General features: G+C 38.3%; 1 protein-coding gene across 1 annotated transcript in view; it reads right to left on the reverse strand.

Moving 5' to 3' along the window:
• Nucleotides 1-15795, reverse strand: part of LOC115383600 (gamma-aminobutyric acid receptor subunit alpha-5-like) — a 27666-nt gene extending 11871 nt beyond the window's left edge. Inside the window, exons 1-5 of the mRNA XM_030085733.1 lie at nucleotides 15746-15795; nucleotides 13025-13146; nucleotides 12277-12344; nucleotides 10834-11054; nucleotides 1253-1335 (exon numbers count right to left, since the gene is read on the reverse strand). Coding sequence (XP_029941593.1) covers nucleotides 1253-1335; nucleotides 10834-11054; nucleotides 12277-12344; nucleotides 13025-13146; nucleotides 15746-15795 — 544 coding nt within the window. The remainder of the gene's footprint in view (nucleotides 1-1252; nucleotides 1336-10833; nucleotides 11055-12276; nucleotides 12345-13024; nucleotides 13147-15745) is intronic.
• Between the last annotated feature and the right edge of the window lie 8674 nt (nucleotides 15796-24469).

The raw sequence follows: 24469 nt of genomic DNA on the forward strand, positions 1-24469 counted from the left end.
CGCTCATAAAACACTTTGTTTTTCATCTGCTCTTGCTGGTGTGTGTGTGTGTGTGTGTGTGTGTGTCTGTGTGTGTGTGTGTGTGTGTGTGTGTGTGTGTGTGTGTGTGTTGGGGGGGTGGCAATTTTGGTAAAGACTTGGTATTTAAAGTTATTACAATTCATATTTGATGAATTGTAAAATTATTATAGTAAAAGTATGCATCTTGAAAAATTCTTGCAAAAAAAAAAATAAAAAATTGTCCCTGTCCCCGATGATGATCATTACAGAGTACTTTTGAATTCATTATTGTATTTTGCGCATGATGGGATTAATCGCAGAAAAATTAAGCGATTAATCGCGATTAATAAATTTCATCGTTGCCCATATTATTAAGTTATTCCTGGCTGGCGCTTTTGCTCTTCCGCCATTTTGCTGGAGATTTCTAGTGCCCTTCTTTTTTGCCATCTGGACATTCGGACAGCCCTACAAATGGCGTCTTCACTATGTAGCGCCCTCTATAGGGAATAGTGTGGACATTCAGACACAGCCATGGAAAAAAGAAAACATAAAGTAGGAAGCTTTGAAATAAAGCAATCAGGCAAATGCAGGGGCAGCTAAAAACCGCTGAGTCACAATTAAAGCAAAATATAAAATAAATAAATAAAGGGCTAACTTAGGAGGAAAAAAAATAAAGAAATTGTTAAAAGTTTTAAAATCCAATAAATCAACCTTCCTTTCAGATATTATTTTGTTCTGGGACTCTGGACAAATGTTGTTTTGGGTCCTAAAAGTTGCAGGAACGTAAACATGTGGGCTGAAAAGGAAGCAGGACAGATTTGGCGACCTTTTTTTTTTTTTTTTTAACACAGCGGATTAAAATTCCGTTTTTTTTTTTTTTTTAATTTCCCCACCGGATGTGCTCCCCCTCCCCCTCGCTGGGTTTTTGCTTTTCGGTGTGGCCTCCGACACATTACACACACACACCTCTGACCTCCTGGCGCCCTAATTGGATTGCTGCGGCCGGAGGGGGCGGGGCCTCTCTCTCGCGGGAGGGATCAGGCCCTCATCCTTTTAGCTTCGCGAGCGGTGGCGTCCGTCCAGGCCCCGTCTTTAAATACTCAGGTTTCTGTTCAGGCAGGCATTAGGGACAGCCCTTCCCATCACTGGCCTAATTAACACACTCTAATCCCTCCTTCTTCATCTTTCTTTCTTTCCCTTCATCATTTTATTCTTTATTCTTTATATTTTTTTTGAAGTTTTTTCTACTCACAGCTGCCGAACTTGAGCGGGCAGGCATGTGCGTCCATGGGGAAGTCCTCCAGCTGCATGGGGCATTCGGCAGATATGGTCAACCTGAAGCAAGGCACATTAAAAAAAAAAAAAAAAAATAGCATGTGAGAAATGTTGAAAGAACTTTTTTTTAATTAAAAAGAAGAATAATTTTTCTGCTATTTTTGAAGCAGTGAACAGTGAAACAATGCAGTCAGGCAAATGCAGGGGCAGCTAAAGGCTGCGACGTGGAAATAAAAGCAAAGGAAAGTGAAAATTAGGAGGGATAAATGATAAAGAAAGGGTTAAAAGAGGTGAAAATGTTTGAAAATTCAATGCAAAGGAAGCCAGCAGAAGGTTCTATTTTTAAATCGAAGTGACAATATCACCATCTAGTGGCCGGAGAGCATCACTGCAGGTCATCACAGTAAAGTCAAACCCCACAAAAATACTAAAAAATACACAATATAGGTAGAACATCGCAAGTAAAATAGAATAAAAATAAGAAAAGAAAGAATTTTGCACATTTAAGTGGGTAAATGTCTATATTTCTTTTCTTTTTGTTATTCGTTTTACATTTATTGGAAGTATTTTGTGTCTCTCTGCTCATTTTGCATGATTTTGTAGTCTTTTAATATTTATTCAGTTTTATTTAACCTAATTTTTGTGTCTGTTTCTTGTCTTTGACAGACAGTTTTGGCCATTTTTCCTTTCTGTTGTGTTTCTATAAATTCATATTGTAGTTCTGGTTGTTTCAGTTTGGGCTTTTTGGGGTTAATTTAGTATTTTATGTGATGATGACACCATTTTTGTGGTCATTTTAGATTGTCATTTGTGCCGTTTGCATTTCTTTGTGGGCGTTTGTCAATCTCAGTGGTAATTTTTTCGTATTTCTGTTGCTATTTGATTGTTTATGCACTTATTTTGCTTTTTTTGGTCTCTATGTGCTTATTTTGCATCCTTCAAAGACGAATTCTGAATTTTTCTGCCTCGTTTTTTTGGCCGCTTTTTTCTATATGCGCTCATTTTGCATCCCTTTATAATGAGACAGCTACTTCTTGGTGTTCTTTTCTTTAATCTTTGGTCACATTTTGTCATATTTTGATGGTCAGGTTGTGTCAGGTTGCATCTTTGTTCTGGCCATTTGTGTCATTGTGCATCCCTCCATGGTGAACCTCCACATGTTTGTTTCTATATCGTCTCTATCGTTTCTATATCATCTGTTTGCGACTTGTTGTCGGCCTGTGTCATATATTTGAGGTTCGCTTGTGTTTCTGTAGTTATTTTGCACATTTTTTTCATTTTTTGTCTTTTTATGTGCTCATTTTGCATCCCTTTTTGACAAAAAAATTATATTTTTGGCATCATTTTATCATAATTATGCCTTTCTTTGCTCATTTGATGGTCAATTGGTGTGTTTATAGCTATTTTGGATCTTTTTTCTGCATTTTTTAATGTTAATGTGCTCATTTTGCATTCCTCTATGACACAAATTAATATTTTTGTGGCCGTTTTATCATAGTTTTGTCCGTCTTTGCTCGTTATTTTGGCCTGCTTGTGTTTTTGTAGTTATTTAGTATCTATTTTCCCCCACTGATTGTTTCTTTGTGTACATTTTGCATCCCTATATGCCGAACTTGCACATTGTTGTGGTCACTTTACTTTGCTAGATGCTCAGTTTGCATCTTTTTGTTGGTCTGTGTGATTTTTTTTGTGGTCAGGTTATGTCTTTACATATATTTTGCATATTTTTTTCTGCTTTTTTTGTGTTCATGCGCTCCTTTTGCATCCCCCATGACAAAAATACACATTTTTGTAGCCATTTTTTCATAGTTTTCTCTTTGCTCGTTTTTATGATCTATTTGTGTTTCTGCAGTTTTTTAGCATCTAATTTCCTCTTCGTTTGTGTCTCTATGTGCTCATTTTGCATCCCTCTATGAAGAAAAATGCATATTTTGTGGTCATTTTTTTCATATTTCTGCCTTTCTTGCTCGTTTTATGGTCAATTGGTGTGTCTGTAGTTATTTTGGATCTTTTTTCTGCATTTTTTTTAATGTCTATGTGCTCATTTTGCATCCCTCTATGACACAAATTGATATTTTTGTAGTCATTTCACTGTAGGTCTCTCTCTCTCTGCAAATTTTGTTTGGTCTATGTGTTTTTGTAGTTATTTAACATCTATTTTCCCCCTTTTTTGTTTCTCTGTGCTCATTTTGCATCCCTATATGCAAAACTTGCACATTGCTGTGGTCACTTTACTTTGCTTGATGCTTAGTTTGCATCGTTTTGTTGATCTGTGTGATTTTTTTGTGGCCAGGGTATGTTCTTACATATTTTTCTTCTGTTGTTTTTGTGTCCATGTGCTCATTTTGCATCCCTCTTTGACTTAAATCGACATTTTTGCTATAATTTTTTTGTAGTTCTCTTTCATTGCTCGTTTTTATGATGTGTTTGTGTGTCTGTAGTTATTTAGCATCTATTCCCCCCCCCCCCCCCCCCCCCCCCCCCCCCCCCCCCATTGTTTGTCTCTTTGTGCTCATTTTGCATCCCTCTATGATGAATTTGCACATTGTTGTGGTCATTTTACTTTGCTAGATGCTCTGCTAGCATCATTTTTGGGTCTGTGTCATATTCGTTTTGTCATATTGTGATTCTGAAGTCATTTTGGACCTTTTTTTGTGTCCATGTGCTCATTTTGCATCCCTCTATGACAAAAATGGACATTTTTGTGGTCATTTTTATCATAGTTATGTCTCTTTGTTTTTGTGGTCAGTTTGTGTGTCTGTAGTTACTTAGCATTTATTTCCCCTTATTTTTTCATTCATTTTTTTGTGGTCATTTTTTTCATAGTTCTGCCTTTATTTGTTCATTTTATGGTCAATTTGTGTTTCTGTACTTATTTTGTATCTTTTTTGTCTCCAGTTTTTTAATGTCTATGTGCTCATTTTGCATCCCTCTATGACATAAATTAATATTTTTGTGGCCATCTTACCATAGTTCTGTCTCTCTTTGCTCTCTCTTTTTTTTTTTTTTTTTGGTCTGTTTGTGTTTTTGTAGTTATTTAACATCTATTTTCCCCTTTTTTTTGTATCTCTATGCTCATTTTGCATCCCTATATGCAGCATTTGCACATTGTTGTGGTCACTTCACTGTGCTAGATGATCTGTTTGCATCTTTTTGTTGGTCTCTGGCATATTTTTGTGGTCAGGTTGTGTTTCTATAGCTATTTTCAATCTTTTTTTTACATGTTTTTGTCTATGTGCTCATTTTGCATCCCTCTTGGACAAAAAATACAATTTTATGATCATTTTGTCTTCTGTCTTTGTTGTTGGTTTTTAAGGTCAGTTTGCGTTTTGTACTTATTTAGCGTCTATTTTCCACCATTTTTTGTGTCTCTATGTACTCATTTTGCATCCCTCTCTAAGACAAAAAAAATTATTTTTGTGGTCATTTTTTTAATTAGTTTTGTCTTTCTTTGCACATTCTGGCAAAAATGCATTTTTTTGTGATGATTTTATCATAGTTCTGCTTTAATTTGCTTGTTTTATGGCCAATTGGTGCGTCTCTACTTGCTTTGGATTTTTTTGTCTCCCTTTTTTTAATGTCTATGTGCTCATTTTGCATCCCAATATGAAAAAAAAATGACATTTTTGTGGTCATGACTTCATAATTATCTTTCTTTGCTTGTTTTTATGGTCAGTTTGTGCTTTATAGATTTTTAGCATTTATTTTACACCATTGTTTGTGTCTCTGAGTGATGATTTTGCATCCCTTTAGGAAAAAAAATTGACATTTTTGTGGTCATTTATTTATAGTTCTGTCTTTTGTGCTGATTTCTATGATCTCTTTGTGTTTCTTCAGTTATTTAGTATCTATTTTTCCCCATTGTTTGTGTCTATGTGCTCATTTTGCATCCCTGTATGCAGAATTTGCACATTGCTAGATGCTCTGTTTGCATCTTTTTGGGGGTCTGCATCATATTTTTGTGGTCTGTTTGTGTTTCTATAGTTTTTTTGCATCTTTCAGAAAAACAAAAATGTCTCTGTGCTCATTTTGCATCCCCCAAGACAAAAAAAAGCAAATTTTCATGGTCATTTCTTCAGAGTTATCTCTTTCTTTGCTTGTTTTTATGGTCAGTTTGTGCTTTATAGGTATTTAGCATCTTTTTTTTCTCCATTGTTTGTGTCTATGTGCTTATTTTGCATCCCTCTAGGACAAAAATGCACATTTTGTTTCCAATTGTTCATAGTTCTGTCTCTCTTTGTTAATTTCTGTGATCTGTTTGTGTTTCTTCAGTTATTTAGCATCTATTTTTCCCCGTTCTTTGTCTCTATGTGTTCATATTACATCCCTATATGATGAATTTGCACGTTTTGTGCAGCGTATTCCAGGCACAAACCACTTCCTGGTCTTATAATACAACTTTTCAGCCAATCTATATCTTTATGTGCTGATTTTGCATCCCTCTATGACGAATGTACACATTTTTGTAGTGATTTTATATCATTATACTTCCTCGATGCATGTTTTTGTGGCGTTTAAAGATCTTAGTTTTCACTTTTTTCACATTTCTGCCTTTTCTTCATTGTTTTCATAGTTATTTTGCATTTTTTCTGTCACTTTAAGCAGATTTTATGTCTGTTTCTGGATTTTTATTACGACTTTTTGCTGTTTTTCATTTTTATTGTCTCTATAAATCCATTTAGCAGGTTTTAAATGTCCATTTTTGATTTCATTTTCCATTTCTTGAGCTTGCAAAACCATTTCTTGCACACTTTTTTTGATTATGTATCATAATTTTTAAGAAATTACATCACTTCACAGTGTTTTCCAAGCTTAGTAACAATTTCTTAGATATTTATGATATATGTTGTAAGGTTATTTACGTCCTTTGAATCTTTTTCCTCCATTTTTATCAAAAAATAATATCTTTATTTTGCTTTTTAAAGTTTTATTTTAAATATTAGGAGCAGATTTTCACTGCAGAAAGAGAAACAGGGAGTGTTGCTGTAACCAGATGGTCTGTGTGTTTGTGTGTGTGTGTGTGTGTGTGTGTGTGTGTGTGTGTGTGTGTGTGTGTGTGTGTGTGTGTGTGTAGGAAGTGGTTTAAGCCTTGCTGATCATGACAGGCGCAGCACTGTAACAATCAGACGATTAAACGCCGCCTGATTTCAACTGAACCTCTTCTTTTTCAGACACACACACACACACACACACACACACACACACACACACACACACACACACACACACCTGTATTTATATATATCTTGACTTAATTTATAAAAAAGATGAAATATTTTCAACAAACACATGCAATCTCTCACCAGTTAAGCCCTGAGGTCAAAGGTCAGCATCACTTGTACTGATTAGTGCAGAACAACATGTGTTTTTTTTTTTCGTGTGTGTGTGTGTGTGTGTGTGTGTGTGTGTGTGTGTGTGTGTGTGTGTGTGTGTGTGTGTGTGTGTGTGTGTGTGTAGATGACATCCAGATGCCTATAAATACCCCCCTTCCCTCTTTACATATGTATATATGTCAGGATGGCTGCATATGGATTAATCCACACACACTCACACACACACACACACACACACCCGGGGCGCCGCCATCAGATGGAAGTGCTCTCATCCGTGGCAGCGCCCCCCGGAGGGATGAAGCCTTGACTTTATTCTAATTCTCCCCGGTAGAAAGGTCAAAGGTGAAATGCCACCCCACCCCTCCCTCCCTCCCTCCCTCCACCCCAACCTGCCGGTTTTTCCCGCCGTGTCTGTGGGACCAGGGGGTTTTCTGAGGACTCCATTAACGTAGCGGTCGCCATCTGGAGTCTAAACTTGGCTGAATTTTGTAAATATTTTATTTATTTATTTTTAATTTCTTGGCTCGGGTTTCAAACTACAAACCGCCGCCGCCCAATAAAAAAAAAAAGCATCTCATTACGAATGATCTCAGTCTGCTGCTTCTTCAAAGAGGAGCTGAATCAATATGAATCAAAGAGAAACAACATTTTAAATCAAATAAAAGAAATAAAATAAATTTGCTGTGATCAGTTTGAACAGGAGGCTGCAGTACCACTGCGTCACCACCGAGTGTCACTGTTTACCGCTATTTAACTCATAAGTCTTTTAACACTTTTTTTTTTTTAATATATGATCAAAGAAGTTAGTTTATTTTAAAGCAGGGTGCCAAAGTTGTTTCATTTCAGGACAATCATATCTTAAGTGGACCAGATAGGTAAAATAATACCATAAAAACTTTTAAATTTAAACTTTTTCATGAATAAAAGCCAATTTTCCACCATTTAAATGACACATTCTGGTATAAAATACAATCAAATGTCGAAAAAACTCATCAAAATCCTCCAAAACATGACTAAAGTGAATATTTTCCACTTTGAATTTGTATAAAATAAAGAGTTAAAAGTGTAAATCACCACGTTTTGCACAGAGGCGTTCAGGTGCAGGTTTCCAGTGTGGGACAGCTCAGTAATTTGCATATTATCACTATTACGGTCAATTTATGCCTGATTATTTTTATTTAATTTGGTCATTTTTGTTATTTAGTAGTGACCAGTCATCAAAAATAAAGTGTAAAGTTCCAGTTAAAAGGAATCAATTGAGTTAATACCAAAGTAAAATTATCTTAATTTCAGTAAAAAATATCAGCCAATAGAAGAAATGAAAACTGTCTTGATTTCAGAGAACTTTTCTTAAAACAAGTCTTTCTATCTTGATGAAATAGAATTTTGAATCTTAAATTCAGTACAATGAGACATTTTCAGTCAAAACAAGTAAAAAAAAAAAAAAAAAACTTGCTCAGATTGTGATTTTTTGCAGTGTGTAGTTAAAACTTCATGACTGCACTGCAAAAACAGCCCTACAAGAAATAAGCTAAATATTCTTAAATCTGGGCAAATTTTCTTGTTTTGAGCAAAAAATCTGCCAATCTGGTAAGCAAAGTTTACTTGGCTAGAATTCTTAAAACTAGACTATAAATCTAGCCACTATAAGACCATAATGTGTCTTAAAGCAACACTAAGGAACTTTCAGTTTTCGTTGATTTTGGCGGCGCCAGTGGACAAAAGCGGTAGTGTTTTGACTGAAGGAATACTACAGTTCCCATGAGGACTAGCGCGTGGCGTCGTAAAATGCTGCTCCCAGTGGCATGCTGTCGGACTGAACTCGCCTACATTTGTTTCCAGTGGCTGTGTGAAGGACGGATAACGACGAGGTAATGAATCTAATGGTGGCTAAACAATGTTATATCATGATGTGACGCATGCCGTAAAGCAGTCCGCACATTTGGAGTTTTTTTAGTGTGCAGGGTTCCTACCACCCTCCTCACAGCTGCTTAGTCCAAGTGAAAGCAATACTGACGCCCTCAGGCCGTGACAGAGGGGTCATTCAACTACTTGTAAGTCGATGTATCATCACAAAAGATATTAAAATGTTTTTTTAAGGTTGAAAAGTTCCTTAGTGTAGGTTTAAAACTACAAAAAATAGTCCAAAATGGAAGAAAATTTGCTTATAACAAGCAAAGAAACTTTGTCATGTAAGAAATATTTACTTAAAATAAGTGTTCTGCTTTCTTGATGAAGCTGACTTTAAGAATGTGGTACTTAATTTAAGAATTTATACCTTAATTAAGATAAAGCAGCTTTCTAGTGCTTCTAATGGATACTAAAAACACTGCAAAAATTCCAAATCTGAGCCAGTTTTTTAAACTTGTTTTGAGTAAAATTGTTTCATTTACTTGATTTAAAGGTGCTGTAGGCAGGATTCCACATCTCCGCCATCTTGCTTAGGTTTGACCCATCTAAGATGGCGATTTGAAACCCAGCACAGCCAATCCTGTCCTGTTTTCTCTGACATCACGCCCTTAGGCAAGTTAAGCCCCTCCCACAACAACGTGCGACGAACGCCCCTCGACCAATCACGGTTAGAGCCTCAGGGGCTCTTCTGATTGGTCAAAGATACCTGGAGCTGTCGAGATTCCTTTTCAGCTCAGAACAGAGACAGATGGAAACGCTGCGCCCTCGCAGTAGTGCAATTATGCTACACTCTTAAAGGATTATCAATGGATACTCTGACATTTAATCCAAAGAAAACACAGAAAAATTAGCATTGACTAGCAAAATCCTGCCTACAGCGCCTTTAAGAGAAAAAGGCTTGATTTAAGAGAAAATTCTCTGAAATCAAGAAAATGTTTTGCTTGTTCTATTGGCAGATTGTTTTTTTTTTTTTTTTTTTTTTTTTTTTTTTACAAATTTCAAGAAAAAAATTTCTTAATTTCAGTTAGTGCCTAAATGGCATATAGGGCTCATTCCACTTCCACAAATTGCCATAATGTTACTACTCTTGGCATTTGGTTGTTTGGCATCTTTTATCATCCTCCAGCATTCACTTCCATGGACACTTTGTTTTCCGACTCGCTTTTTAAAGTTCAGATTTTAGTTCTGACTTTAAGATGAGTGTCCATCAGGTTATGGTTCTGTTCATAATGTGGCGTGAAGCTTGTTGTCAGTGTTGACAGAGAATAAAAACAGATGAATTCAGACTTTAATTGGTGTAGTTTCTTGAATTGAGAATTTGTGCAATTTGTCTTTCTCTTAAAATAAGAAAAAAAATCTTGTTCCCCTGCCGGGATTTCATGAATACCGTTGTTGTAGCTTATTACTAGTAATTCTAGCTCAATATTAGCTGTAGCATCTTATTGAACAAATGTTTGATATATTTTCTTCAAATAAGAATAATTTTCTAGAACAAAACTTGCTTGTCAAGATTATTTGACTTTTTAGACAAAAAATAAGAACAATTTCCCTGAAATAAGACTTTTTTACTTTCTTAGAAATCCTTTTTTGCAGTACGTACTCTAAGATACAGTTTTTGTATGTGCATCAAAACTATGTGCACTGCAAAAAAATCAAAGTGAAAATTTTTTGAGTGAAAATGTCTAATTTTACTTGACATTTTTTTTTACTTAAATTAAGATACTTTAACTTAGAAATAAGTGGAAAAAAATCTACAATTTTCAATTTTCCATTGGCAGATTTGTTTGTCTTAAATTCAGATACCTTTACTTTGAAATAAGCAAAAACATTTACAATTTGACTTGTTCAATTAGAAGATTTTTGTTCTTGAATTAAGATGCTTTTACTTTGAAATAAGTAAAAAAAAAATACAATTTACACTTGTTCTATTGGCAGATTTTTTTTTCTTTCCTTAAATTAAGATACTTTTACTTTGAAAGAAGTAAAAACATCTAAAATTTTTTACTTGTTCTATTAGAATTTTTTTCTTAAATTAAGATACTTTTACTTTGACATAAGTAAAAAAAATCTACAATTTTTGACTTGTTATTGTTGTCTATTAGTTTTTTTTTTAAATTAAGATACTTTTACTTTGAAATAACTAAAAAAATTTGCCAATCAGAACAAGCTTAAAAAAACTTGCTCAGATTTTCATTTTTTACAGGGTATGATTCTTCATCCACCGAATTTTAAAAGGTAAATACTCTTTTATGGCTCCAGAAACACTCAATTTTGGGATCACTGGTGCATTGTGGGTGTGCGGCGGCCGGCCCACCTCATGGTGTAGAGCAGCGTGCCGTCGTTGTGCAGCCGCAGCAGCTTGTTGGGCGTGGTCATGTTGTGGGCGATGGACTTCTTGCCGTTGAGGAAGAAGGTGTCGGGCGTCCAGATGTTGCTGGCCAGCAGGTTGTTGAGCGGCAGCATCTCCATGGGGCCCTTGAAGCACAGCCGCTCGTCCTTCCAGCTCTGGCGGAAGAACACGTCGATGGTGTACTCCTGGGGAGGGAAACGAGTCAACAAGTAAACAAGTAAACAAGGGTGGAAAGTCTAGAGGAGGGGAGTTAAAGATGGTGGAGGATTTAGAGGTGATGGATAAAGAGTTTGATACTGAAGGAGTTGAGGCTCCATGTGGGTCTGGTTCTGCAGGTTTTTATCCTCCTCTGAGTCTGGTTCTGCAAGTTTTCTAGATTTCTGAGTCTGGTTCTGCAGGTTTTCTCCAAATTGTAAGTCTGTTTCTGCTAGTTTTCTCCAACTCAGAGTCTGGTTCTGCAGGTTTTCTAGATTTCTGACTCTGGTTCTGCAGGTTTTCTCCAACTCAGAGTCTGGTTCTGCAGCTTTTCTAGATTTCTGACTCTGGTTCTGCAGGTTTTCTCCAACTCAGCGTCTGGTTCTGCAGCTTTTCTAGATTTCTGGCTCTGGTTCTGCAGGTTTTCTAGATTTCTGACTCTCGTTCTGCAGGTTTTCTCCAACTCAGAGTCTGGTTCTGCAGCTTTTCTAGATTTCTGACTCTGGTTCTGCAGGTTTTCTCCAACTCAGCATCTGGTTCTGCAGCTTTTCTAGATTTCTGGCTCTGGTTCTGCAGGGTTTCTAGATTTCTCAGTCTGGTTCTGCAGGTTTTCTCCACCTTGGAGTCTGGTTCTGCAGGGTTTTATCCTCCTCTGAGTCTGGTTCTTCAGGTTTTCGAGATTTCTGACTTTGGTTCTGCAGGTTTTCTCCAATACAGAGTCTGGTTCTGCAGGTTTTCTAGATTTCTGAGTCTGGTTCTGTAGAAAATCTCTACCTCTGAGTCTGGTTCTGCAGCTTTTCTAGATTTATGAGCCTAGTTCTGCAGATTTTATCCTCCTTTGTGTCTGGTTCTGCAAAGAATATCCACCTCTGAGTCTGGTTCTGCAGGTTTTATCCACCCCTGAGCCTGGTTTTGCAGGTTTTTATCCAAATTGGAAGCCTGGTTCTACAGGGTTTTTTTCCCTCTGACTCTGGTTCTGCAGGTTTTCTCCACCTCTGAGCCTGGTTCTGCAGGATTTATCCGAGTCTGGTTCTGCATGTTTTCTCCTCCTCTGACCCTATTTCTGCAGGTTTCTTCCCATTAAAAGACTTTTTTTTTTTCCACTGCCTCCTCATGAGCTATCGCTGTATTTTCTTTCTGAAACTGCAGTCAGTTAACTCCATTATATTTGAATCTTTATGAAAAAATACTGATCTGAGGTCAGAGTCTCACCATTTCGGTGTCGGACACCGGGCCGAAGCTGGTGACGAATATGTTGGTCTTGATCTCCGTGACGTTTTCTAAAGCAAGAAAACAGACAGAGGACAGTTTAGGATCATTTTTCACAACTTCCCCCCAGACATCCCTGAATAGAATCAATATTTTTCACACTCTCTGTAGATTCAGCTCCTTAGTTCTGTCAATCCAGCCCCAGAAAAAAAGAAAAGAAAAAAAAAAAAAAACTCCATGAACGTCAATCTGCTCCTGGAAAGCGGGACTCGGTCCTGGAGTGCCGCTTGTTGAATCTTGAGCAAAGGTTCTCATGGTGTGTGTATATTTAGAGGCCCTCTCTGTCGAGGGTAGCAACTGTTACCAGGATGGAAGAGCTGCTGATTTTTTTTTTTTTTTACTGTGACACATCAACCACTTGTTTCTTCCTATTATGGGACGAGTTGAGAGTGAATAAAAAAATAAAAAAAAAAACAAAAAAAAAAACAGCTTGTTCTAGCCGTCATTAAAAAAAAAAAAATGGAGAGACAGAGAAAATAGAAAAAAATGAAAAGACTCCATCTCTGAATGGCTTCATTGGTGCTTCTCAAGGTTATACAGCTCCCTGTTGCCAGGGGCGACGGGAAGCATGGAGGTTCAGGACACCAGACAGAAACAAGGGGTTGAGTTAACCCCACCCAAAAAATAAATAAAAAAAAAATAACCCGACCCCCCCCCCCCCCCACAAAAAAAAAAAAAAAAAATACAGCACCTCCCAGGCCCGGCCGAAGCCGGTTGTCGTAGCCGTCCAGCAGGCCGTCCAGGATGCGTGTGAAGACGGTGCTGGTGTCGTTGGCGCCCGTCTCCTTCTGGGCCTCGGAGGTCTGGGAGAGACTGGGAGAGGAGAGAAATATCAACGCATCAGGTTGTGTTAAAGGAATAAAGCTGAAGTTATAGCAAAGGTTTCGCCTCTACGCCGATGACACCATTGCCTATACATAGAGTTTTGATCTACCTTGCAAAAAAATGAAAATCTGAGCAAGTTTTTTAAACTTGTCTTGAGTGAAAACATATGATTTTACTTGATTTATGATAAATTCATGTAAATATTATATTTCATCAAGATAGAACAACTTGATTTCAGAAAAGTTCTCTGAAATCAAGACAGTTTTCACTTCTACTGGTGTTTTTTTTAACGGATTTCAAAGTAAAGGCATCTTCATTTAAGTTAAGAAAAAAATTACCAATAGAGTGGTTTTGAAAATAATAAGATAATAGCATGAAAATTCATTCATTCATATATATATATATATATATATATATATATATATATATATATATATATATATATATATGAATAAATTTTCATGCTATTATCATTATCATGATATCATTTGCCGATTTTTTTTTTTTTTTACTTATTTGAAAGTAAAAGTATCCTCATTTAAGACAAAATCAGGCAATAGAACAAGATTACAAAAAATCTTAATTTAAGAAAAAGAAATCTGACAAGAGAAAAAATGAAAAGTGTGGATTTTTTTTTAACTTTATTTCAAAGTAAAAGATTCTTAATTTAAGAGAAAAAAGTCTGTCAATAGAAAAACTGAAAACTCTTGATTTCAGACAACTTCTCTTAAATCAAGTTTTTCTATCTTGATGAAATATAAAATTTAAGTGAATTTATCTTAAATCTAGTAAAATGAGACATTTTCACCTAAAAAAGTTTAAAAATAACTTGCTCAGATTTTAATTTTTTGATGTGTATCCATCATATTAATTGCAGAAATCTCCAAACTCTGAGATGTTTTTTTAACTATTCCGTGCAGCATCAGACTTGATATCCGTATCCGTATCGTCAGACCACTTGTGTCAGATCTTATGAACGCTTATTCAAAGCTGCAGGAAGTCAACTGTTAAGACTAATTAACCAGAAAAAATTTGGACGGCCTCAAGCAACAATTCATATGAAACAATATAAAGCTGAAGATAGTCAAAAGGTTTCACCTCTACACCGATGACGCCTTCATCTATACATAGAGTTTCTATGTATCTGTCATGTTTGACCATGCAGCAAGGCGACATTCTCAGAAATCTTAAAGCTCATGTCCACACTTTTGAAAGAATGAGTTTTTTAAATCCAACATCTCAAAGTTCCGCCCTCCCTCTGCTTTCTAGCGACTAAGCCACGCCCCTTTAATTGTGCACGCGCATTATCCGTCGGGTGAAAATGAGTGCCTCCAAGTCCGCAAGCATCCTACATGTTTCGTTGTTTACAGTGGATGTTCAGCAGACAATGGATATATCCGAGGTAAGCGGGACGGCTGCTGTGGAGCTAACTCACCTCTGCCTGGGAAAGTGCGCATGCTCTCTGGCTGCATGCATCTTTTTCAGCTATTCTGTCCAGCATCAGACCTGATATCGGCATCAGTATCAGTACATCCGACCACTTACATCAGATCTTAGGAAGCTCGTCGTCTCACATTGATCAAAACTACAGGAAGTCGACTGTCATGATTAATTAACAGGCACGTACTTGGACGGCCTCAAGCAATTATTCTTATTAAAAGGATTAAAACCGAAGGCTGTCCAAACGTTTCACCTCTACACCGACGACACCTTCATCTATACATAGAGTATCTATGTAGCTGTCAAATTAATTCTCAGAAATCTTAAATAATCTCCAAACTAAAGGATATTTTCCAACTATTCCGTGCAGCATCAGATCATTAGGAAGCTCATTCAAAACTGCAGGAAATTGACTGTTAAGATCAATTAACCGTCATGAATTTGGACGACCCCGAGCTACGATTCATATTAAACAATGTAAAGCTGAAGTTAGTCAAAAAATTCCACCTCTACGCCAATGACACCTTCATCATAGAGTTTCTATGTATCCATCATATTTTGTCGTGCAGCAAGGTGAAATTCTCAGAAATCTTAACTAATTAACAAAAAATAGATATTTTTCAGCTATTCTGTGCAGCATGAGACCTGATATTGGCATCAGTATTGGTACATCAGACCACTTGTATCAGATCTTAGGAACGCTTGTCCAAAACTGCAGGAAGTCGACTGTTATGATTAATTAACCGGAATAAATTTGGACGACCTCGAGTAACGACTCTTAAATCTTAAATTCTTGAATGGAATAAAACCAAAGTTAGTCCAAACGTTTCGCCTCTACGCCGATGACACCCTCATCTATACATTGAGTTTCATATGAAACCGTCATATTCGACCATGTTTGGCCTGCAGGAAATCGACCGCTATGATTAATTAACTGGCAGGAATTTGGACGGCCTGGTTCCAGATTAATAATTAACCACAAGCTCTGCTGAGAAGCAGATCGTTCGGTTTAATTTCCTCCAGATCGGATTCAGTTGTATCGTTTATTTTCTCGAATTCAAGACAGACTCAGGAAACACTCTGACTCCTCAATCTGATGGCCAACTTCAAAACCCAGAATTTAACTCTCTGTAGGGACGATTCTTACCTTTTTTGGCAAACGCAGAGCAGCAGGAGGGTGATGAGCAGCGGTGCCATGGTGGAGAACGAGATCGAGAAACCTGCCGTCCTGCTTCAGGATTCAGGGACGATTCCCGATCGACCGCCGATGCAACTCCTGGAAATCTGGAAAAATAATTAAAATATAGAGATATATCCGGCATGCAGTTTGCGCAATCTGGGGTTATTTTTTTCCCTTCTTCTCTCTGCAGTGACTCCCATTGTCTCCATCTGCAGCTCTTCCTCCTCCATCATCATCAAAACGCTGCGTTTGAAAAGAAAGGATTACAAAAAATGGAGTGATACCTGACTGCAGATCCATCCTCGTTTGGGGAAGGAGGGATGAGGAGGAGGAGGGAGGAAGGAGGAAGGAAGGAGGAAGAGGGGGTGTTGGTATTCCTTCAACCTCCCCCCAGAAACAGAGGAGAGAGAGAGAGAGGGAGAGAGAGAGAGAGAGAGAGAGGAGGCTGAGCGCGCGATCCGCGGTCTGATCGCCAAATCCCGATGACTCCCCGCCTTCTGCGCTCCCTCTCCCTCTCTCTCTCTCTCCCCCTCTCTCTCTCTCTCTCTCTCTCTCTCTCTCTCTCGCTCTCTCTCTCTCTATCAGCGGTGCCCCATCAATTGTAGTGGCCTTCCTCCTCCTCCTCCTCCTCCTCCTCGTGCTGCATCGCCTCCAGAGGTGTTGCGGCTGCAGCAGCAGCTGCTGCATCCGGATAAATTCACCCTCAGATTTAACAGATTTACTCTTTTAAAAAGTGTCTCAAAATAATACAAAGCTGCATGTTTTCATTTAAAAAAACTGCTGAGTTTAAAGAGTAAAAATCGCCTTTTTTTTTTTTTTTTAATTGAGCTCCTCAGTGCCAGAAGCGCAGATGCGTTCAGGTGCAGATTTTGAGCGTCGGAAATCTTACAATTTTGCATTTTTCCATGAGTGCAGTGTTTTTTAAATCAAAATTTTTTTAAGGAAATATATTTACTATTAAACTCAACTTTCTTCTATACTGATGTTTCCATGACAACAAGAAATCCAGATGTTGACAATTCACAGAAATAAATTGAGCTAACACTCTTTAGCATGTCATGAGGCGTTCAGGGACCGTGGTAAAAAAAATCCTACCGTTGATTATGAAGTAATTTCAGCAAAATAATCAGTTCAAATCAGATTTTATTCATTGTCTACGGTTTGATGTTTAATTTTTAACTGCAAAATGTGCTTTTAATTCCAAAAATAATGAGTTATTATCTGATTCAGGGTGTCAAAGACATTTTACTGAAGACCAAAGTGGGCTGGAAAAGTAAAATGACACTCAAATTCAAACTTCAATGTTTTTCTTAAAGTGTATTTGTGATTAAAACATTTATATTTTCAAAAAAGCAAACAATCCTGACTGGAAATGGCAACAATCTCAAAACAAATCCAATTGTAATGGTGCAAAATGCAGTGAAACGTCCTAAAACTGTTGCATTGTGGGTATTTTAACACCCTGACAGGATGGATTTGACGACAGTCTGGTACCAGAGAGGAAAATGGTTTAAATTTTTTTTTTTTTTTTTTTTTGAATTTTTACCATTTGCTGAAAGATTTGGCCAGATTTAAGTCTCCTTCTTCTGTTTTTGGCCTGCAACCTTCATGTTTGACACCCTTAATCTAATTATTCATCACCTGAAAGACGCTTTATAGTAAAAACTTCCCCTAGTTACTGAACTTTTAGTCAATTACTGACAAAAAGTGACAGAAAGAGTTGCAGAATCATCCAAAGCAGGAAGATTTACTATAATTCCACCTCTAAAAAATCTTGTTTCCCCTGTTTTGATCAAAATAAGTTATTAAAAAACACTAATAAGAGCATGAGTGTTTAGAATTCACATCTTTATACTTTAATAATCCAAATCTGAGTCAAAATCAAGTTCAAATCATCTAAAATGTGGTGAAATATGATCCTAATACTGTTTTTTTTAATAATCAGTGAAAATGAATGAAAGAGTTTAAAACTTTGATACATTCACTGTCAAGATTTCAGCAAAAAGACAATTTGAGTTCAGAGGGTTAAAATAAATGCTTTAATTAAAAAACGTAGCATAATTGAGGAGATATTAAAATGTGAGTAGAAGTATTTTATAAGAAATTAAAGTAATATTTAAGATTTTATTAGGAGAAATACATCATTTTAAGTCAATTTGAGCCCATTTAAGGTCATCTAATGAAGCAATTTTAAACTTTTAAAGCAATTTTACTGTAATTCTTGTTGAGACAAGGTAGAAAATAAGAACATTAACTATTTAGAGGTATGGGAAATTTATTTAATGAGGAAATAAAGTGATTTTTTGCATAAAAAACATGCTGAAAATGCGTCGTCATGGAGGAAAACAGCGTTTATTCCTCCGCAGATCAAGGAAAAAAGAAAAAAAAAAAAAAACAAGTGAGACCCTCTTCTCCAAGTTGCCATAAGAGGGAAGCCGAGATCCGCGCACGCGGTAATTAGTCTACGATCCTGTCTGCTGGAGATGGAGGTCCGTGCGTAAAGAGGGCGCGTGGTGCGTAAAAAGAAGAAGAAAAGAAGAAAAAAAAAAGCACAGTTCTGGGGCGGAGTGTGTGTGTGTGTGTGTGTGTGTGTGTGTGTGTGTGTGTGTGTGTGTGTGTGTGTGTGTGTGTGTGTGTGTGTGTGTGTGTGTGTGTGTGAGGAGATCCGGGCTGTCCTGGAGGGAAAATCTGACATCGATGCATTTAAGCGTGCACGTGTGCAGCCAATCAAACATCACAATAAACACGCGCACACTCATGCCCCCCCCCCCCCCCCCCCCCCCCCCCCCCCCCCCCCCCCATAATAAAAGCACGTGCCGTTACATGACAATAATGCATTTCTTTTCCTCCTCCTCCTGCAGGAACGCTGTGGATGGAAACAAGAAGCTGTTCGCGATCTATGACACCAGGTGGGGGAATTAATCACAGCACGCACGCGCGCGCACATGCAATCCCCCCCCCAAATCTGACCCAGTATTCGTCTCCTCCCTCCCCCTTCCTCCTCCACGTGCGTAATTTAGCGCCTCTCCCCGTTTTCCCGGGAAAAACCAGCCCATTACGCGCGATCAGCGGGGCTGATCAATCACGCGCGTCGATTGAGAGATGCAGCCTGTGCCCCCCTCCTCCCTCCTCCCTCCCATCATCCATCCATCCATCCATCCATCCATCCTTCAGGTCCCGCCATTTTTACAGGAAGCGCGCGCTGGGACGGATCTGCGGTGCGCTGTAAAAAATGTCCAAACGGAGACTTTTTGAGTTGATTCTGAAAGACTTATGCAGAAATAAGACCCAGAACAGGAAGATTGATGAATTAAGTAGCTTAATTTTTAAAACAATTAGGTAATTTAATTGAAAATCTGCCTGAAAACACACATTCAAGTCAAAAAACTATCAATATTTTTAATCTTTAAGAGACATAAACTTAAATATATCGGGAAAACATGATGAAAATTGCATTTTTTTTTTTAAAGTTTTGGAACAAATCTGATCTTTTCATGGCATTTTTTGTATTAAAAATTCTCATATTTGATGATTTGAGTCATAAAATATAAAAAAATATTGGAAGAATATAGTTTTTTTTTTGCTATTTTTTGGGAAAACAGAAGCAGAAAGTTTCTTCAGCATTGTACTGATGCATGATGCGTTCATGGACACTGGGATTTCTTGCTTTTATGATCATAAAGTGAACAAAATTCGCGTATTATTTATTTTTTTCCCAACTAATTGACAAATAACAAGGATAGCTGCTCAAATATGAGCAAATTTGTGAAGAACTCTGATTAAAAAGGGTTTAAAAAGTGCACGAGATGCGTTCAGGTGCTCATAGATTACTTTCTTGATAGAGTCTTGCAGGATCATAAAGTAGACATAATTTTGAAACAAATCTGAGCTTTTCACTGCATTTTTTTCATTTAAAAAGTCTCACATTTGATTGGTTGATTCATAAAATGTATAAAAGATTGAAAGAATATAGTTTTTTGCCATTTTTTGGGGGGCAACAGAACCATAAAAAGTTGCTTCAGCGTTTTCATAGTTTTTCTTGTACATGATGTGTTCAGGGACACTGGGATTTCTTGTTTTTATGATCTTAAAATGAACAAATTTTGCGGATTTTTGCTTTTTTTCCCAGCTAATTAATAAACAACAAGGATATTTCCTCAAATATGAGCAAATTTATGAAGAATTCTTTTTAAAAAGAGATTAAAAAGAGCACGAGATGCGCTCAGGTGCTCATAAATTACTTTCTTTTTGGATAAAATAAAAAGTGGACATACTTTTTACTTGATTTAACCAATATTTAACCTAAATATTGACAAAAAAAATCACAAATAAAGCACAAATTTAAGTAATTTAGGAGCAATTAAAGGATTTATGTGAGATGATTTTTATTCTGAAGGGAACAGAAAAAGGGAATTTTAGATTATTATTTTTTTAATCTGGCTGCAGTGCGGATTTTTTACAGTGTGCGTGTGAAGCGTCGCTCCTCCAGCCTGGATTTTGAACGAGCTCGCGCTCCTTCCTTCCCCGCCACCAGCAGCAGCGGCTTCAGCAGCAGCAGCGCGCGCCCCCCTCCTCCTCCTCCTCCCGTCCCTTTCTTCCCCGCGCGTGCCCGTCTCCTCATCAACACGCGCTCCGTCCTCTCTCTTCCTCTCCTTCTCCTCGCGCCCGTAAAATAACAACACCGCATCCAGACTGAAGAGAGCGAGAGAGAGAGAGAAAGAGGAGAGAGAGAGAGAAAAAAGGAAAAAGCAGGGGGGAGGAGGCGATGTCAGCCCGGAGCGCGCGGCTGCTGACTCCATCCTCCTCTCTCATCACTTTCTCTCTCTCTCTCTTTTCTTTTTTTTTTTCTTTTTTTTTAACATAATTTATAATTTTTTGGGGATTTCCTCCACGCGATCAATGGATTTCCTCCGGATTGGAGCCGCGTCGGGCTGTTGATAGAGGAGGAAGAGGAGGAAGAGGAGGAGAGGCTTCGATCTTTTTTTTATTATTATTATTTATTAAAATAATAATAATAATAATCGTGGAGAAAAAAGAGAAAAAGGATCGATAGATCAGCCCAATGTTCGCCTTGCAGCGCGTGCGTCAATTCCGCCTCCTGTCCGCGCTGGTTGTCGGTTCGATCGTGTGTTGCGCCAAAAGGTGAGCGCGCTTCCTCCGTTAGTCAAGGTTATCGATCGGGAGTGAGTGGTCGCTGTGATTGATTCATTGGTTGATTGACTTGATAGACGATCTTTGTTCCTCCGCAGCGTCAATGAGCCGGGCAACATGTCTTTCGTGAAGGAGACGGTGGACAAACTCCTCAAGGGATACGACATCCGACTGAGACCGGACTTCGGAGGTATGCAGCATCTTCCTCCTCCCTCCTCTTCCTCCTCTTCATCATTGATCCTTCATTTTTTGGGGGGGGGCGTCACGTGACTTTTTTTTCTTTTTTTTTTTTTAATCAGGCGCGCCGGTCGCCGTGGGGATGAGCATCGACGTGGCCAGCATCGACATGGTGTCAGAAGTCAACATGGTGAGTAGGGGAGGGGGGGGGGGGGGGGGGGGGATTCGAACCCCCATCTATCCTCCTCCTCTTCCTCATCTTCATCATGGTTTGATTTAAGAGAAGTTCACTGGAATCAAGACAGCTTTCACTTGTTCAATTGGCGGATTTCAAAGTTAGAGTGTCTTGATTTAAGATGACAATTCTGCCAGTTTACTCATTTCAAAGTAAAAGCATCTTAATTTAAGGTTAAGATGTGACAATTTACATATTTCAAAATGAAAGGATCTTAATTTAAGGTTAAGATGTGATAATTTATGTATTTCAAAATGAAAGGATCTTACTTTAAGATGAGAAATCTGCCAATTTACTCATTTCAAAGTAAAAGCATCTTAATTGAAGATGAAAAATCAGCCAAATGACTTATTTCAAAGTAAAAGTATCTTAATTCAAGATGAGAAATCTGCCAATTTACTCACTTCAAAGTAAAAGTATCTTAATTTAAGATGATAAATCAGCCAATTTACTCATTTCAAAGTAAAAGCATCTTCATTCAAGATGAGAAATCTGCCAATAGATCAAGTGAACAAACACACACACACACACACACACACACACACACCGCCGATCAATGCTAACGACTGGGTGATTGCTCCAGCAGGTGACAATTGACTTCCCCCTGCGACTCCGCCGGCGCTTTGCATTATGGGAAAACATGGCCGCCGCTGCCGTGTGGGTGGCTTGTTTTTAGAAATGGGGAAAAAAATGGCGGCGGTGCAACTTTTCGACCGAACCTCTTTTACCTCGAGACGAGCTGATTTGCAGGCAGAGTCTTCTGGCGCGACAGGGGTGTCCAACATGAGGCACGTGGGCCAAAATGGGGCCGCAAGAGGCTCCGATCCGGCCGACCCACTAAAACAAATTTTTTTTAAAAAATCAAAGAAAGCAATTTTTTTTTTTCATAAATTCTTCAGAGAAGCAGACAGAACAATACTGGGATGTAAAATTACACATAATGCAACAGGAAGGAGGAGTTTTCTGGACGTTTCACTCTATTTTGTGCCATTTTTCTTGAGATTGGACTCATTTTTTTCGACATAACTGTTTTTTTCCCCCAAAATCTTGACATTTTCACCAAAAAAACTGTTAAAAATAAAACATAAACTTTAATTTTGAGGGATGAAATGAGCTGATGTCAAGTTTTGGAGCAGAGATGATGAATCTGGAGGATTCTGCGGTTCTGTGTTCGACTAGTGATGCCTAATTTTAATGTCTTAAACAGTGATTCTCCCATTATTAACTTGATTTAGACCTGATTATACAGGATCAAAGGTCAATACAGTCGAAAAAAATATGATATATTTTATAACTTGAGATCTAAAGTTGATTTTTAATGAATATCTGATTTTTTTTGTGTTAGAAAATTAAAAACTTCACTATTTTTAAAAGATATTGATCTATGTAGACGAGAGAAGAAAAAGTTAGACTGAGAAACTGGACCCAAAACCATGAAGACCAGGACTTCAAGGGGCCGAGTGAAGACTAAGACCAGAGCATCTAAGATCAAGTCAGGGTCGAGTCTTAATGGGGTCAAGACCAAGACTTAATGAACCGAAGTCAAGACCTAGATCAATCCAAGACTTTATGGGGTCAAGACCAAGTCAAGACCAATACTAGAGCATCCAAGACCAGATCAACACTTAATGGGGTCAAGATCAAGCCTTGATGGGGTCAACCTAAGTCAAGACCAAGATCAATTCAAGACCAAGACTTTATGGGGTCAAGGTCAGACCGAGACCAAGACTGTATAGTGTCAAACTTGACTCAAGACCAAGACCAGAACACCTTGAGTCTCAGATAGGTGGGTTCAAGCCCAAGTCAAGACCAGAGCATCCAAGACCGAGTCAAGGTCGAGACTTAATGGGGTCAAGACCAAGACTTGATGAGGTCAAACCTAAGTCAAGACCAAGACCAAGACTTTGTGGGGTCAAGCCCAAGTCAAGACTGAGACCAGAGCATTCAAGACCATCCAAGAGATCCAAGTCAAGGTTGAGACTTAATGGGGCCGAGACCAAGACTTGATGGGATCAATACCAAGTCAAGACCAAGACCAATCCAAGACCACGATTTTATGAGGTCAAGACCAATACTTCATGGGGTCAAGACCAATACCGAGACCAAGACTTTAAGGGGCTGAGGTTAAGTGAAGACCAAGACCAGAGAGCATCCAAGACCGAGACTTTATGGGGTCAAAGACCAAATCAGGACCAAGGCTTAATGGGGTCAAGCCCTTATCAAGACCAAAACCAAAACTTTATGGGGTCAAGACCAAGTCAAGACTTAGACCAGAGCGCCCAAGACCAAGATTTACAGGGTCAAGGTCAAGTCAAGACCAAGACTTTATAGAGTCAATACTGAGACTTAATTGTGTCAAGCCCTACTCAAGACCAAGACCAGAGCATCCAAGACCAAGTCAAGGTCGAGACTTGATGGGGTCAAGACCAAGACTGTATGAGGTCAAACCTGAGTCAAGACCAAGACCAGATCACCCCAAGACCAAGACCCCGAGGGAACGAGTCCAAGAGAAAATCAAGCTCTTGAAAACGGGGGGAACAAGTCTCCATGACGACATCTCTATGAAATATTACATAACAGCAAACATTCTGACACTAGTTTGATTCCCTGTTGCTCGTTGAGGTTTGACTTTTGATTCATGTTCAAGTTTCTTCTTCTCTCATTTTAAATCTTCTTTACATTAGGAATGTTGACTTTAACCGACACACTTTTTAAACCTGTCTCGCCTGCAAACACGCCTCATTATATCTCCGCCTCATTATGCATGCGGGCCGCCGCGCCTCATTTGCATATGTAAATGAGGTCCCATCATCGTCGGTGTGGGAACTCCACGACCTATTTTAGCGCGAACGCTGCCGTTTTTAGCCGAGGTCCTCCAGATTTCCAAACGGTTTAGCGGTTCCACTCACAGGTGCAACTTTTTGAAAATACAATTAAAAAAAAAAGAAAGAATGGAAGTCATTAAGGCTCCGTTCTGCGTTAATTTGAGGAAAAACTGAGCGGAAACGGGCTTGTTGGGAGGACTGCTGGCGAGGCTGAAAGGAGAGTCAGATCCTCCACTCAGCGACTTCTGTGTGACTTTTAAAAAAAGAAGAGAAGAAGAAGAAGAAGACGAGGCTTGAAGGGTT

This window comes from Salarias fasciatus, assembly GCF_902148845.1.
Source record: "Salarias fasciatus chromosome 23 unlocalized genomic scaffold, fSalaFa1.1 super_scaffold_20, whole genome shotgun sequence".
NCBI lineage: Eukaryota > Metazoa > Chordata > Actinopteri > Blenniiformes > Blenniidae > Salarias > Salarias fasciatus.